Raw genomic sequence first — 16,907 nt, 5'->3', positions numbered from 1 at the left:
ATATTGTTTGCAAACTTCCTTGTTGTATATGCACAGTTAAAATTCAGAGGGATAAAACAACGGTAAGTTTGAAGGAAATTGAAGTGAGATATGAGAATTGGAGCACTGCTTCTGCTGTGCATCAAGATGCTCCACAGGGGTGTCAATCTGCAGTTACATATCTAACATGTCTATTGTGTTATTGAGACTAAACAATGTTTTTGAAGGATACACCGCTGATGATATCAAGGGGTATACATGAAAAAACACAGGAGTGTAAAATAGGAGTGGTTTTTATTAGGATTGAGCACAACAATGAACTTCATGATGTTAGCTGATATGACTGTAGATCCAGGAAGTGAACTTGTTGACCCTGGTGTAAACTCCGGGTAGGTTGGGTCTGCCACAGCCAGACCCCCAGCTGACAATCCCGATAAGGAACCAGCGACCCCCACCTGGTGCCTGACAGGACAGAGGACCCCCTGAATCTCCCTGAGACACAAAGCGTGCAATAAAGAATGGAAAAAAAAAAAATCAAAACACGTATTCAAGAAGGAATACAGGGACTGTTGAAATATGGGAGATGACAAAGCTCACCCTGCAGGCATCCTGCTCTCCTGAGGGGACCCCAGCACACAACATGCGTGGAGAAATGGGCCCGTAACGCTTTTTACACTCAGTCTGACTCATTATGGACACCTCAGCTTTCTGCAGCACTGAGGGAAGCACCTTATCTGCAGAGGGACAAAACGTGCAGCAAAGAAAAAGTTGCAGTTTACAAAATTGTAAACTGTATTGTTGCAATAGTCAATAAAGGTGAAGAGAACGGGTCAGTGTAGGCAGTTAGCATGCTCTCTTAAAAGGAACCCTGGTTATTAAGACTTGTAGTCCCTAATTAGCCACAATTGTTCTCTTATACTAAAATATGTTGTTAGAAACACATAAAATAATCTAATTGCTTTAAAAATCTACAATGTTTATCACATATTTTGACCTGTGGGAGGCGCCATGTTCTACCTGCGCAATGCATTCTGGGGGCGATGACGTAGAACGGTGGCTCTGGGAAGATAAGCCGCGTTAGTTTAACTGGGACCGATATCTAAAACATAGATGAGCAGCATCTCCCGGCCGTGGAGGCTGACGAGGGAGCCCATAAGACGTCTCGGTTCAGGCAAACTGGATCAAAGTTCTCTTGTGCTGTGATGCACGGGAGATCTGCAAAAATGATCAAAGTCGTGCGGATCTTACCAGTGCATTAGGCTACGGCGTCAGCGGCGTAGCCTACGCCATAGACGGCGTAGCCGTGGCTCTAAAACCTGCAGCGCAAAGCCACCCGCTCTCCGCCCTCCGCCTCCGCTCTCGCCGGGATGGAGACACGGGAGGTGCAGACTTCGCGTCAAATAGGCAAGAACATCTTTATTTAATTTAATGACGCCAGATCTGGCTGGGGTTTTTATTGTAGCATATGCTATCTGCTAGTTGAAACGTGTGGTCGGTTAGTCTATCTGAGTTTTATGGTGTTTTTATAGTTCATGCTTTATGTGGTGCTGTACTTTTTTTTTTTTTTTTTTTTTTTTAACTTTTTTGTAGGTGTGCCGTCACCTTAATGTTTAGCTGTGTTTTGATCTGTGTTTCTGGTGCGCCGCCACCTGTTTAGCTGTGTTTTCATCTGTTTCTGGGTGTCAAAACAGTGTACGGGGGCTAGCAGGTGCCACCGTCTGACGTCACTACCCAGAATGCATTGCGGTGTAAACAACAATGGCGACCTACGAGTTAAATTATATTTTCAAATTTTATTAAAACAAAGACATCAAAAAGGTTTTTTATATCACATTGTTATAATTGATACCAACATTTATCTTTTAAAACCTACATGTCTTAATAGCCAGGGTTCCTTTAAACACATTTCTTACCCTCCTCGGATCTGTAACCCCATCCTGTGACCAAGCAGCGGTGGCTCTCAGTGACCACGTGGGAGGAGGGCGGGAGGCACACAGGCTGCACCAGTGGGCTGAGCGAGGGAGGCCAGGGCTTCTTGAGCTGTAGCAGGGCAATGTCGTAGTCAAACGTGTAAGCATTGTAGTACTTGTGCACAACGATCCGCTGGATCTCTGCCATGTGTTTGGAATTGCCCTGTGTCAGCATGCCGAGGTGGGCCGTCCAGTAACGGGGGTCAGAAAGTCTGCAAAGTCAAAGGGAAGGGGCTAAAGCTGTTGTCCAACAGCTGTAGAACCTCCTGACACTAATTGACCATTTTAATGTCTTCCAGTCTTTTGGCCATATTACAGTAAAGGTCCTTAATGACATCGGCTCCAATATGGATAGTGGCAACATCTTGATAGATCGATTGAAGACGTGGGTGGGACTTTCTGGCACAGCACTTGGCTGGTTGGAGTCCTATTTAAAAGACTAGGGTCTATTTTGTGTCTTTAGGTAACTACAAATCAGAGCTAACAACAATAACATGCAGAGTTCCTCAAGGTTCAGTTCTGGGGCCTCACACTCGCTCAAATTATAAAAAAAATAAAACGTGTCACCATAACTATACAGATGACACACAAATCTATATAACCATCTCGTTAGGAGACTATAATCCAATTCAAACACTGATCAAATGCACTGATAAGATTAAAGAATGGATATGCCAGAATGTTCTTCAGTTTAATTGAGATAAAAAAGGAAATAATAGTCTTTGGAGCCAAGGAAGAATGATTAAAGGTCAGCACTCAGCTTTAAGCAGTAAAGCTAAAAACCAATGCCCAAGCCAGAAATCTGAGAGTGGTTCTGGACTCAGACCTGATGTTAACAGCCACATTAGTAGTGAAGTCAGCCTTTTATCACCTAAAGAACATATCGAGGATTAAAGGACTGATGTCTCAGCAGGACTGACAAAACTTGTCTATGCTTTTGTGTTCAGTAGACTGGACTACTGTAACGCTGTTCTCACAGGTCTCCCTAAAAGAATGCATCATTGCTGCTGAAACTCTCAGTTGTTTCAAGTCAAGGTTGAAAACATTTTTATTTACTGCTGCATTTCAGTAATCTCCCATAATGCACTACAACCTTTATTTTCTTGCATCTCATTTGTTGAATTTCTTTAATTCTTTAACTTAAAAGTATGTGTGTTTTTAATTTCTGCTTTAAACTATTTTAATTTTTAATGCATTTTTTGTAAAGCACTTTGGACACAAATAATTTTGACTTGCCTAAATACTGAAGGCTAAGAAGGCTTTATAGATCATATGGTAAAATGTCAGTTGAAGGTTAGTTTGAATGGAAAGGCAGAAAAAAACAGTATATTGTAAATGATAACCAAATGTAATTTCATAAAAGGGTTGAAATGAGATTTAAAAAAAGGTTAATAAAATAAACTACTTGGTGACATGGAAATGTCTTCGTAATTTGTAATATTCCCATTTATTAGAGTGATCACAGTCCAAAACTAGTTGCCATAGCAGCATTATTCAGTGTTGGTCTTTGCAGTGTAATAAATCTGAAATGATCATATCATTATTATAGCATCAGATTGCAGCATGAAACAATATCAGAATATATTACTTTTTTGCAACAAAGGTGACTGACCTTTCTTTACTGAAGCAGTGAGCGGCTGAGATGAGCCAATCAGACGAGAGGACAGAGGCCCCGCAGTACAGGCTGCCAGCAAAGTGCAGGCTGACCTGCCATGGCCACTCCCCCTCCACAGAGTTAACCCCGCCCACAACACGTTGGAGATCAATAGGTGAGCCTGACCTCTTGAGCGGGGAGGGACGGCCGCAGGCTGAGGAGGATGTAGTGATGGATTATGTTGTTATACTGGCGTTTATCCTCAGAGAGCGTACATTTTGCATGCGTTTCAGCATCTACAACAAGCATTTAGAGCTGGGATTGGATTTGGATTTTGAAGTCTTTGGCAGCTTTAGCAGCGATTTTGTCCACAATTGTCTTGAAATACCTGATTCTATAAAGTTATGCTCCTTCAGGCTTATAGTAAGCCGGTTCTAATACTGGCAGTTGAGTATTTTGTAACGTAAATTGGTTTGGAAACTGAGGAAAGCTTTAAACTAATGCAGATGGTTTGTTTCTTTATCAGAGCTGAAGCAAATTAAATGTTCAACCAAGTACCCTAATAAGTTGGAAGCATTTTGTGGCAATGTAGTGGCACTTTGGACAAAGAGGTTCACATTTTTAAACTTTGCATTTCATAATTTAAGACAGATTTACATTTCACTCCCAGAATTATTGCAGTCTTGCAAAAACAGTTTCATCATATCAGCTTGGGAGCCCTTTGAGAATAGAAAACTGGTACATGCTGGGTTATAAGGGATGGTTATAGTGATGGTACTGCAGAGTACTCACTGCAGTCGGCCTCATCGCTACGGTCCTCACAATCGGGAACATCATCACACTTTGCGTTCTTCTTTAGGATGCAGGATCCGCTGCGGCACTGATACCTGATTGGAGAACAGGTTGTTTCTGCCAAAACATACTGCAATTATTAAGAAGGTAAAAGCTCACACAAATTTACCTTTGAAGACATGCAGAAAATGTGTACCGTGAGTGCAGTTGATTTCATCTGCTCCATCTTTGCAGTCTGTCTCTCCATTGCACACATACAAAGGATGTGGAGGACTAGTTCCACCACAGTTCATCGTGGGCCTTGCTGTGAAGATATGCAACGTATAAACGCTTCTTGTAAGACTTTTACAGCAGCATGTGCCAGCAGGTTTACACAGAACTTCACAGGATCACAACCAGTGTTGTGTCTCTTTTAGACCGACATACAGCAGAAAACTTCGTCACTCTCGTCCTGACAGTCATCCAGGCCGTCGCACAGACGACTCTTCTCCACACACAGCCCTGTGCTGCACAAGAAGTGGCTCTCTGGACAAGCTGGTAGAAAAGAGATTAGTTATTTATAAATTGTAGGGAAGGAGCAGGAATAATTTAAAAAAAAGCCAAGTTAATGATTTGTGCATAGTCAGTGTTTTAGTTTGCACATACTGAACTTCCTCTTAATGAATGAAAATATAATATGCATTATTAGTCACTTCATAAATCTGCAGTCGGGTCTCTACAATGCGTTGTTCGGGGCTTACGCTGGCTGATGTTGTAACTGCTGTAAGAGGCCAGAAAAGGCTGAGCAGAGTGACGTGAGCTGCAGCGAAACTCCACCTCCAGGTTGTGGTTGGCTATCCGAAACACTGTGTGGTGTTCCACGTAGCTGCCGCAGAAGCTGTCCGGAGAGAACCGGCCTCAGCAACACAAACAAGCTCAAGGAGCGCGACAGTGCACACTCCCCAGACACATACATGACCTCATTGATCCTCCACCAGCCGTTGTCACAGCCCTTCATCTCCTTTGGTTTCAGCGCATAGTTGTGGAACTGTAATGCAACTCCTAAATTTAGGTTTGAGGTCTGCAAAATAAAGATGATACAGCAAATGGAAAACAATAATCATTAAGGTTTTATAGTCTGTAAGAATATCTACCTGAAATGTCCAGGTACAGGATGTTGTGCAACTCATAGGTAGCTTGGCTGTCCAGTTATCAAGGCTAATGATAATTCTATTAAAGAATTATTAATAAAGTTGACTATTTATCAAATTGTATTATCAAAAATGATAATTCTCGTAGGGGCACCACCGCCGGGGCCTTACTTCCGGTGGAATTCGATAACTAACAGCAGAAAATCAGTCTCATTATGATTTGAATTATCCTGCAGAACAGCAAATCTTACAGAATAACAGTGAAGGCGTGATATCCGAACACTAGGCTCTGCTTAAACAAATCAATTTGTGACCAAATCTTGCATGAAATAACACAACCACTCATAAAGAAATCAATCAGAATTTATTTACATACGGGTGTCAAAAGATGATAAACGCAACACCCAAATAAATCTGATGGCAGAAATGGCTTAAGTATCCATAAAACAATTAATTAACTAGAAAAACAACAATCAATAAAATGAAACATAAACGTTAAATGCATGGAATGAAAAAGAAAAGAAATCAAGCAATAATAACGAAGATACAGAACATCTACAGTTCAAACGGGGCTCCTGTGGTCTTTTAAAGATGGACGCGCCCTCTTGGCCACGTGCAATTAGAACGGATGGTGATCCCGGTGTTAAACCGTGATCAACTGCAGAAAACAGCGCTTTAAAACATGAATGACTAGCAGAAAGTAGTGACTACAAATTAATGAAAACAGTCCTTATAATGATGGTGGTGTAATCTCAGCTCTGAACACAGATTTAGCTCTGTAACACTCCCAGTTAAACTCATACACCCAGGTCTCAAAACCTCACGCCTCCTCGGGTCTCCGGGTGCCGATCAGGGGTTCCTGCCGGGTCTTTGGTCGGAGTCCGATCCCAGAGAGTCCTCCCGCCTCTCCCGCTCCTCCTCCTGACTCTGGAATCACGAGAGGACGGGGGTACAGCTGAAGCAGCCGGCGCTCCAGCTCCGGTCCGGAGGCTATCACGTCGTCTCGGGGGCGCGCGGGGCCAGTCTACTTCTTCTGAGTGCTGGTGCCCGTCGGCCTGAGCGCGTGGCCCCGGGACGGGCAGCGGGATGCGTCTCGGTTCTGCGCGGGGCAGGCTGTCCACAGGTCCTTTCAGGTGAAGTTTTAAGAGCAGAGAGAGAGGTTAGGAAAGAAGAACGGGTCTCACCCTGGGCCGGGGCCGAGCTTCGGAGCGGCTTCCCCCCCCCTTTCCAGCTCCCAGGGACCGGGGACACGTGAAGCAGGACTCTGGATGAAAAGTTGAGACCGGGAGCTGATGGGGGCGGCTCCGTGCACCGCGGCTTCAACGGGCTGCAGGTCCACCGGAGCGGCCCGATGGGGCCTTACACCTCCCCCCAGCCGGGGGGAGAAAGGGAGATGGGATCTTGGCCCAGAGCCAAACGATCCAGCTCGGATGAGAGGGTGATCGGAAGAGAAGAGGAGCAGCGGCAGGGGTTTTGATCCTACGCGCGCTGCGGTGACGTCATCGGTGCCTCATTGCGATTGGATGAACGCCGCTTGTAGGCGCCACCCCCCCCCCGCAAGGCATGCTGGGGGTTGTAGTTCAGGCAACAGCGCCATTTTATGAGGCACATTAAAGCGGAAAAGGGGGGGTTCAAAGAAGCAGTACCATTTTGAGGTCTGGTTTTGGCTCCGCTGCATCCCGACCCCTGCTTAGGTGTCATAAAACCCCCAAGGAAGTCTGTTTTCCCTGGCAGAAACCCTGCTGGGTCCTTGTTTTGATCTCCGGCCATGCCGTGGGGGTCGTAAACGGGCTATCTCGACCCAGGCCGAGATAACCAGGAGTTAGCAGAAGGGGGTCGCAGGACTTCAGGAAGAAGGGGCAAAGTCTGGTTTTACAGGCCCTCATAATCACAAAATGTTCATACATTTTATAAGTTCAGATGGGCATATGGTCGGGCACAACATCCCCCCTTCGAATCGAAAACCGGAATGCAGGGTCTGGTTGTCGAATCTAACAACGGTGCACCAGTCCATGTGATCACGAAACTCTGGTTGGGGGCGTGAGCTCGCCTGGTTTCCTCCACTAGGCGAGCCATGCACAAAAATATGAAAAGAAAAACATATTCAAAGCAATAACATCATTCATTTACCTAACACAGTGATGTCACTCTTAAAGTGCGGTAAACGAAAGATAAAAGGAGAGGTTAGTTAGGTTTCAGTGTGTACACTGTACCTAAAATCAAAAACCAACAATTTAACCACTCTTTGATTAATTGCTAGGCGACAAAAACACACAAATTAACTCATGCCGGCTATGGAAGCCTGGAAATTGTGTGTAGGCGTGAATTTTTTTTTTAACGCCCCAAAGTATCCTACCCCCCTTTCAGGTGTGGAGCGGGCTTCCACTTCTGGGTCAGAAAAATTGTGAGGGGGCCGCTGCATACAAGGTAATGCAGCTGTTCAGTGTTCTTTTGCTAAAAAAAAAAAGGTCAAACGTGGGACCCCCCTCGCTCTGAGGTACGGCGTCTGCGCCTTGGTTGTTAATCGTGATCTGTTCTCCTCTGGTTTACTTTAAGAAAACGCTGAGCTGCTTCTTCAGCGTCAGTAACAGTGAAAACTGGGAAGGGCCGCAGCTCCTTTCGGGTAATTAATTTTTGGCTTACTCACGGTGGGGTCTGACCAGGGGGCTCAGGGGGATGAGATGACCGGGCTCACCACTTTTGGGTCCAGCCTAAGAACAGACTTGCCTGTCGGTCCATCTCCATCAGCCTGGTCACCTCTGCTGGTTCTCCGTCCACTGCGATGAGCTCTCTGCCATTAATAACCACACCTCAGCTCACGGTCCAGGCCCCAGCGCTTCGCTTGGGATTCTGGCAAGAGATTACACTTATTAACGAAGTCAGCTCACGTTATCACCCAGATTAGAAGAAATTAAACCGATAACAAACCCTGAGAGACTGGGGTATTGGTTATAACCTTAGAAGCAAGAACCAACTGAAAGGAATTAATAAAGTGAATAAAAAAGGGAGGAATCTTTAAATAACTTTAAATTAAAGATTCAACTTAAAACACAGTAGAGATGAATCTGAGAAGATTAATAACTCACATGGGGTAATCAGCAACAGTTCAATTAATAGAATTAAAGAAATTAAGTCAACCATTACCTTCAGTTAAGTATGGTTGCAAAAGGGAATTAATCAGAGATTAATAAAATAGTGATCCCTCAATAAAAGTTCAGATTAATAAAAATCAGGAACTTACAGCGAGCCAACCATTAGTTTCCATGGAACCTGGTTGCAAGAGGAAATTACTCAAACAGATTCACAAAAATTGAGTGGTAGAAAAAGTTCAGGTTAATAAAATTAACAGAACTTAAAGCAAACCCAACCATTACCTTCAGTGAAGCAAGGTTGCAGAGGAAATCAATCACAAGATTAATAATCGTGTGATGAAAAATAAAAGTTCAAACTAATAAAATTAAAGAACTTAACAAAGCAATCACCCTTTAGTGAGGCGAGGTTGCTATTAGAACAACTTAAAATAACCGTAGGAATCAGGTAATGAGAGGGGAAGAAAAATAAAAATATTTTCTTTCCCGATCAAAATTAATGTTCTGTTATTTCATACAAACTGGTCACAAATATCGTTTCGAGAGAGCCTCACGCTGGGGCGCCATTTAATGTTGTGCAACTCAAGGTAGCTTGGCTGTCCAGTTATCAAGGCTAATGATAATTCTATTAAAGAATTATTAATAATTAATAAAGTTGACTATTTATCAAATTGTATTATCAAAAATGATAATTCTCGTAGGGGCACCACCGCCGGGGCCTTACTTCCGGTGGAATTCGATAACTAACAGCAGAAAATCAGTCTCATTATGATTTGAATTATCCTGCAGAACAGCAAATCTTACAGAATAACAGTGAAGGCGTGATATCCGAACACTAGGCTCTGCTTAAACAAATCAATCTGTGACCAAATCTTGCATGAAATAACACAACCACTCATAAAGAAATCAATCAGAATTTATTTACATACGGGTGTCAAAAGATGATAAACGCAACACCCAAATAAATCTGATGGCAGAAATGGCTTAAGTATCCATAAAACGATTAATTAACTAGAAAAACAACAATCAATAAAATGAAACATAAACGTTAAATGCACGGAATGAAAAAGAAAAGAAATCAAGCAATAATAACGAAGATACAGAACATCTACAGTTCAAACGGGGCTCCTGTGGTCTTTTAAAGATGGACGCGCCCTCTTGGCCACGTGCGATTAGAACGGATGGTGATCCCGGTGTTAAACCGTGATCAACTGCAGAAAACAGCGCTTTAAAACATGAATGACTAGCAGAAAGTAGTGACTACAAATTAATGAAAACAGTCCTTATAATGATGGTGGTGTAATCTCAGCTCTGAACACAGATTTAGCTCTGTAACACTCCCAGTTAAACTCATACACCCAGGTCTCAAAACCTCACGCCTCCTCGGGTCTCCGGGTGCCGATCAGGGGTTCCTGCCGGGTCTTTGGTCGGAGTCCGATCCCAGAGAGTCCTCCCGCCTCTCCCGCTCCTCCTCCTGACTCTGGAATCACGAGAGGACGGGGGTACAGCTGAAGCAGCCGGCGCTCCAGCTCCGGTCCGGAGGCTATCACGTCGTCTCGGGGGCGCGCGGGGCCAGTCTACTTCTTCTGAGTGCTGGTGCCCGTCGGCCTGAGCGCGTGGCCCCGGGACGGGCAGCGGGATGCGTCTCGGTTCTGCGCGGGGCAGGCTGTCCACGGGTCCTTTCAGGTGAAGTTTTAAGAGCAGAGAGAGAGGTTAGGAAAGAAGAACGGGTCTCACCCTGGGCCGGGGCCGAGCTTCGGAGCGGCTTCCCCCCCCCTTTCCAGCTCCCAGGGACCGGGGACACGTGAAGCAGGACTCTGGATGAAAAGTTGAGACCGGGAGCTGATGGGGGCGGCTCCGTGCACCGCGGCTTCAACGGGCTGCAGGTCCACCGGAGCGGCCCGATGGGGCCTTACACCTCCCCCCAGCCGGGGGGAGAAAGGGAGATGGGATCTTGGCCCAGAGCCAAACGATCCAGCTCGGATGAGAGGGTGATCGGAAGAGAAGAGGAGCAGCGGCAGGGGTTTTGATCCTACGCGCGCTGCGGTGACGTCATCGGTGCCTCATTGCGATTGGATGAACGCCGCTTGTAGGCGCCACCCCCCCCCCGCAAGGCATGCTGGGGGTTGTAGTTCAGGCAACAGCGCCATTTTATGAGGCACATTAAAGCGGAAAAGGGGGGGTTCAAAGAAGCAGTACCATTTTGAGGTCTGGTTTTGGCTCCGCTGCATCCCGACCCCTGCTTAGGTGTCATAAAACCCCCAAGGAAGTCTGTTTTCCCTGGCAGAAACCCTGCTGGGTCCTTGTTTTGATCTCCGGCCATGCCGTGGGGGTCGTAAACGGGCTATCTCGACCCAGGCCGAGATAACCAGGAGTTAGCAGAAGGGGGTCGCAGGACTTCAGGAAGAAGGGGCAAAGTCTGGTTTTACAGGCCCTCATAATCACAAAATGTTCATACATTTTATAAGTTCAGATGGGCATATGGTCGGGCACAACAAGGAGCACTGTGGCGGCAGCAGGCTGGGGTAGAAGGGGCTGTAGATCTGACTGCTGATGTCAGGCTCTAACCGGGTCTCAATTTGAGACTTACATACTGATAAAGACAGAGATGGACATTATGATTACTGTCAGCCCTGTAAGATTCTACATGTTACACAATGCAATAGTAGTTACAGGTGGATGTGTCCTCCTATGTGCCCCTCTGAAAAAAAATAAATCACTTAAATCTTAAATCAGGAATCACTAGTTCATAAAATAAGGTGCTAAATGTGTCTTACTTTCCTCAGCGATGGCCTCAAAGTGGCCTTTGAAGTTCTTGTTGCCACTTGTCATGCTGAAGGACAGCAACATGACATTGGAGGTAGAAACAATGGAGAAGGAGGAGGACACCGGTTCACACAGCCTGCACCACAGAGACATACTTGAGCACTTCTAAAGCTACAATCAGCACAATTTCTATTGTGATACAGTAATTCACAAGAAAACGCTGGATCCTCTTTGAAATATTGTCTCTTCATACAATCAATAACAATTCAAACAAATCAAATATAGAACTCAATTTTAGTAATACCAATCAGAATTGAGATTACAGCAAAGATGAGACATGGAAAAGGTCAGTATGGTCAGTAGTAAAGTAAATAGGTGCCATTAACTACAACCACACGAGCAACAAATTATGAAAACCTCTTTTTATTTTAACATTCAATATGGGAGTTGTTTTTGTTTATACATTATACATTTACATTTGTTTGTTTATGGAGATTATCAATGCCCTAATGAACTCTTTAAGGCCTTTGACAAGTACATAGATGCTGCAATGGATTGATGACGTATTCGGGGTGTAACCCCACCTGAACTGGACTAGGCTACAGCAGAGCCCCCCAACCCTGAATAGGATTAAAGTGGGTGTAAATGAATGGATGGAAATACTGTTAATTTGAAACATCTACAAATCTGTGCAGTAATGACCACTGTATCAAATTCAACCCACAATCAAAGTGTTTGATGCTAAAGCCTAAAAGAACCCTAAAAAATGGATTCCTAGAAAATAAGATAATTATTGGGGTCATAGTGTCTGGAGCCATAATCAGCAAGAAAAATTCACTGACAGGACATGCAGAGGAAGAGGCTCAAAAAAAAAAAAAAAAAGGTTATGACTTCAGAAACAGTCAGCATGTTTTGGCAACAAACACAAATGCACTCATTCGGGACTCCTTCTTGCATCAGGGTCTGGACGTTAATTGTATAGTTGTATCAGTCTAGTAGTCATATCAAACAAGAGTGTTTGAAAAATGTTATGTCAGAAACTAAAGTTGAGCCGACTGGACGCTTCAACAGTATAAAGATCCTCACATAAAAAAAAAAAAAACATGGATGGTTATGGAGTGACTAACCTATAACTTACACTAAAGATAAATTAATGTTTTGTACCGATTAATAGAACAAATACTGATATTTTTGCTAAATAATAGTAAAAGTTACTTTTATTTGCATTGTTTTTCATGCATACTACTGTTGTCTATTGGCACTGTTTCAAGAAGATCAACAGTAAATATATAGAACAATGTTTTATTCATCTGTGGTATTATAATGCATGGACCAATTTAAGAAAAACAATGAAGTTGGTAGTTTGCTGCAGACTCACCTGTGCAGAACGCGCCCTCTCATGGGCAGCAGAGCATCATACACAGTGAGGGCATCATTCACACAGTCGCTGGCCTCAATAAGAAAAGAGGCAATGGTCAGGCGGATGAGAGAGCCAGGCACGGCGGTGAGCTTTACGTGGCAGTTCAGACCCCCCCATGACGAGTAGACGTTTAAAGGGACGCTGACTCCAGGAAGGTTGGTATACAGCTTATCCACACACTGTGAATCTGGGAGGAGAGTGATTTAAACACTGAAAACATGGAACACAATGATTTTTTTTCTTCCCCAGCTATTGTTGTTGCTGCCTACCTGCAGTGTTCGACGTATAATCTGAACGCTGAACACCTGTCAAGGTGCAGAGCAGTCCATTTTACTAAAGATGCTGGGATGAACAGGTTTTCAGGTATAAGGATAGATGGACGGACAAACACACCGTTGATGAGGATGGAGTCCATATCGACCGGGAGGCCGAGCAGGTAGCCCACAGAGGACCGGTTCTTCAGGCTGGTGTGGACAGAGTCTCTGAGAATGGCCTCTATACACTCCTCACACATTGCTGTGCTCTTTAGCTGGGGAACTATAAACACCATCCAGAAATGCACCAACACACCCCCTTTATTGTTGTGACTTAGGAGAACGTAGGGGAAAAACACAGGTAAAAAAAGGATAAGACTTCAATTCTTCATGCTTTCTGCAGATGGTAACCGATACTCAGTACTTGAGTTGTAAAAAAAAATCAGGGGGGATGGCGGATTTTAGCATATGGGGACAGATAATTTGTGCTGATTACAAATAATATAATATATTACAAATAATAGCACTGACCAAAACACCTGCAGAAATACTGCAGGAATGACATAGCAGCAGTTAAATGCAGCCTTTTATAAGCTTTAAATATCCACTGGGCTTAAAATACATCAAAACACTTAAAAAACAGTTTTCTGAACTTATCAATGATTCTCTCCTTCACAGGATAAGTAAATGGATCTCTGCAAAAACTCAAAATAAGAATATTTGTCCTATTTCTAGTTAAAATGTCTCATTTTAGTAAAAAAAATCTCATACTTAAAACAAGACTCATCACTGGAAAAAACAACAATTTTCACCTGTTTCAAGTAGATTTTCACTTGAAATAAGTAGAAAAATCTACCAGTGGAACAAGATTGTTTTGCTTGTAATAAGAAGATAAGTCTTGTCCCACTGGCAGATTTTTCTACTTATTTCAAGTGAAAATTTACTTGAAAGAGGTGAAAATTGTCAAATAAGTTATTTTTCTGGTGATGACTCTAAATGTTGAAATAGCAGTAAAACCACATTCATTGATGAAATGACATAAGGGATGGAAAGGGGGATGGCAGTTTTACAGGGGGGATGATTTTGACTCTTTATTTCAGGGGGGATGCAATCCCCCCTCATCTCGAGTACTGCCGATACTCCAGCCGTACCTGAGGTCTGAAATGACAGCTTGCTTGTAGAGTCTTGACACCGATGACATCTTGAACACATTGCCCACCTGCGAGACACTGGCAATAAACACTACACTTTCTTATTTCTGCACTAACCATTATCAATAACGTCACACTGATAACCTACCACGTGTTGTATTTTGTTTGCCATGGATACAAACTCATAGGACTCTGCCTGACGGTACTCTGGGATAAACTCCACATTGGCAACACGGAACATCCCAGCAAAGTATGCTCCACTGTTACTTTCCCTGCGAACTGAAAAAAATCTAATTGAACCTCTATTATATGGTGTAACTTATATGTTTACCAATCAGTAGGTGTTGTCGGACACGTGGTACCACTTCAGGTGAACAATTACACAACCACTTACATATGAAGACCCACAGCAGGGACCATATGACCACCACCACCACAAACAGCACGGCTGCAATGATGACAGCGATGTGTGGGACGTTCAGCAGATAAGCCCACAGCCTTTGGAGTCCCTTGGGCCTTCGTCTAGTTTTTCTGTAGATCCTGCGCAGCTTCTGCAGCGTGTGATCCACAGTGGCCACCTCCACGGACACATCCGTGACCTGCAGCCCAAAAGGGGGATACAGTCACACCCCTCTACAGATGCACTTCATTTTCTTTGACCTTTAACTAGCGCAATTCAGGATGTCCTGATCCGAATCGAGATGTGGTATATGGTGCTGAAAATAAATGGAATGAGCATACAAATGTCTCTCAATAAACTATAAAAGCCATCAGGGTTTAATTGTAGAGGGAAGCTGTTTTTGTGGCTGAAACATGACTGTTTTGAAGGAGAAACATCAAAAGGGCATAGCCCTGCTGCAACAATCCTCTCATCCCTGAACGATTTCAAAGTCTTTGAGTGTTTGAACAAAAGTTTGTCCAAGAAGTGCCACATTAACTCGTTAGCCAGTCAAAGGATGGAGGCTGGCTGGTTCCAAAGCAATACCATCATCCGATGCACTCAGCTCTCATTGAGTTACCCAGTGCACATCTATTATTCATTCAGTGTCATTCCATACTGCACAAATGGCTCTTAATCCATCACAAGTTAGCAGGGTATGGAGTCCCGCAGGGGGGAAAAAGTTAATCTATTTTACACATATTTAATAAACTACGAAGCACACAGATGTGCTTCAAAAGCTCGGCTCTGTGAACAGACCTCTTGGTCTGCAGGAGCAGACACATAAGCTACTGCTCAGAAAATAAATAAAAATGAAAGACTCAAGATTATGCAAATCTGCATTGCTGGCTGGATGTCATAAAGTTAGTCTGGAATCACTAAGACACTTACATAATTTCTTGACATTTATCAAAATAGCATGCAGACTCTCTTAGTTGGAGTTTATTAAAATTCAAATTCAATAAGGCATCTTTGGTAGTTTGAGTCCCTATGGACAGGTTTAGGGTGTTCCTTCATCATTTCTTATTCATACTGCAAAGATTACACTAGATATAGATTACAGAGTGCTTTCTTAGGATGACGTTTCGACATTTTTTAAACCGAACATGCAAAAACTGGAAAAATAAAAAAATAAACAAGCATAAAGTTCAAGAACAGAAAGGATAACTTAAAAGGGCAAAACCAGTTACGCAACAACATTCCTTGGACATTTGAAACTAAGAACAACCCTAACCAGAAGGACAAGAAAAAATATGTACAAGGGAGGATTGTAAAGCCTCATGATTCAAAGCAAACTGTTCAAACATAATCTCTAAAACGTGTGGAAGCAGCGTGATGCACAGCTCTGGGTCACTCGTGTTTGATAAATGACAGCAAACAGAAGCAGCTGGATGAAGATTCAAGTAAGATATGCTCCACTCAGGTTCAGCCAAATACAGGAATGCTGATTGAATGGTGTTGCAGAGTATATATGAGCAATGACAGTAAACATACTTAGTTAATTTTTGAATGTAAAGATGCAGAATATTCACCAAAATCAATCAAGTTATCTCAACCCAATCAAGTTTAATTTTACTTGAAGATAAAAGCAGGCACAAAGACCCCCAAATCAAAGACAGCTGCAGTAAAGGTCTGGCAAAGCAACACAGCCAATCATTAATGTTCATGAGTTGAAAAATGTATGTAGGACTCCAAGTATGAAAAATGTGACATTTTCTTATTAGATAATTTGTCCAAATGCAGTTGGATGCTTTCTACAGAATTACAAAAGCATTCCCCTGTTAGGATTGCTGCTCAAATTAAAGCTGAGCATGCATGATTTAGGATGATAAGCATGATATAACTGACTAAATGCTTTGATAAACAACAAAAAGAAAAGGATGGTGTTCTAAAATGTCCTTTCCCTACTTTATCTTACTTACACTGGCAGCGTCCAGTTGAGATGCATCCTCATCTCCATTTGTCTCCTCTTGCATTGCACCCATGACAGGTATCTTAGTGAGCCATTATCATCTCATTCTTACTTGGTTTTTCAGCTCCATTCTCTTCGCTATCAGAACAATAATTCTCTTACATAAAGAGCGGCAGAAAAAGGGCTTTGAGCCGTACACCACGCCGGCTGGGTCCTCCGTTAACAGCTGTCCGAAACCAGATCCTCCAGCACAGATGAGCTGTGGAGAAAGAGGGAGCTCACTGTGGACAACGCGCCACCTCCAGTTCAAGGGCTAAGGTTTCATTCATTACTTTCCATCGCTGCCTTTGATCAAACTCCCATGAACTCATATTCACCAGCCCGGGGCAGAAGTCTCCTACTGAGACTAAT

The 16,907-nt window shown here is 43.4% G+C and overlaps 1 protein-coding gene across 1 annotated transcript; it reads right to left on the bottom strand.

Annotated features, from left to right (window-relative positions):
- Positions 1 to 275: 275 nt before the first annotated feature.
- On the bottom strand, positions 276 to 16,835 carry tmprss7 (transmembrane serine protease 7). The gene is made up of 19 exons (XM_061713677.1): positions 16,507 to 16,835; positions 14,540 to 14,744; positions 14,294 to 14,424; positions 14,146 to 14,213; positions 13,134 to 13,327; positions 13,010 to 13,045; positions 12,699 to 12,927; positions 11,332 to 11,456; positions 11,051 to 11,147; positions 5,469 to 5,499; positions 5,289 to 5,395; positions 5,076 to 5,212; positions 4,762 to 4,869; positions 4,532 to 4,639; positions 4,336 to 4,452; positions 3,562 to 3,757; positions 1,893 to 2,161; positions 577 to 713; positions 276 to 471 (listed from the first exon to the last, which is right to left on the bottom strand). Exons 1-19 carry the CDS (start codon positions 16,567 to 16,569, stop codon positions 310 to 312), a joined length of 2,520 nt encoding a protein of 839 aa, XP_061569661.1. The 5' UTR covers positions 16,570 to 16,835; the 3' UTR covers positions 276 to 309.
- Positions 16,836 to 16,907: the final 72 nt, after the last annotated feature.

This window comes from Cololabis saira, chromosome 22 (assembly GCF_033807715.1).
Source record: "Cololabis saira isolate AMF1-May2022 chromosome 22, fColSai1.1, whole genome shotgun sequence".
Lineage (NCBI taxonomy): Eukaryota > Metazoa > Chordata > Actinopteri > Beloniformes > Belonidae > Cololabis > Cololabis saira.
The sequence above is the reverse complement of the archived record's forward strand: the minus strand, read 5'-3'. Positions and strand labels throughout refer to the sequence as shown.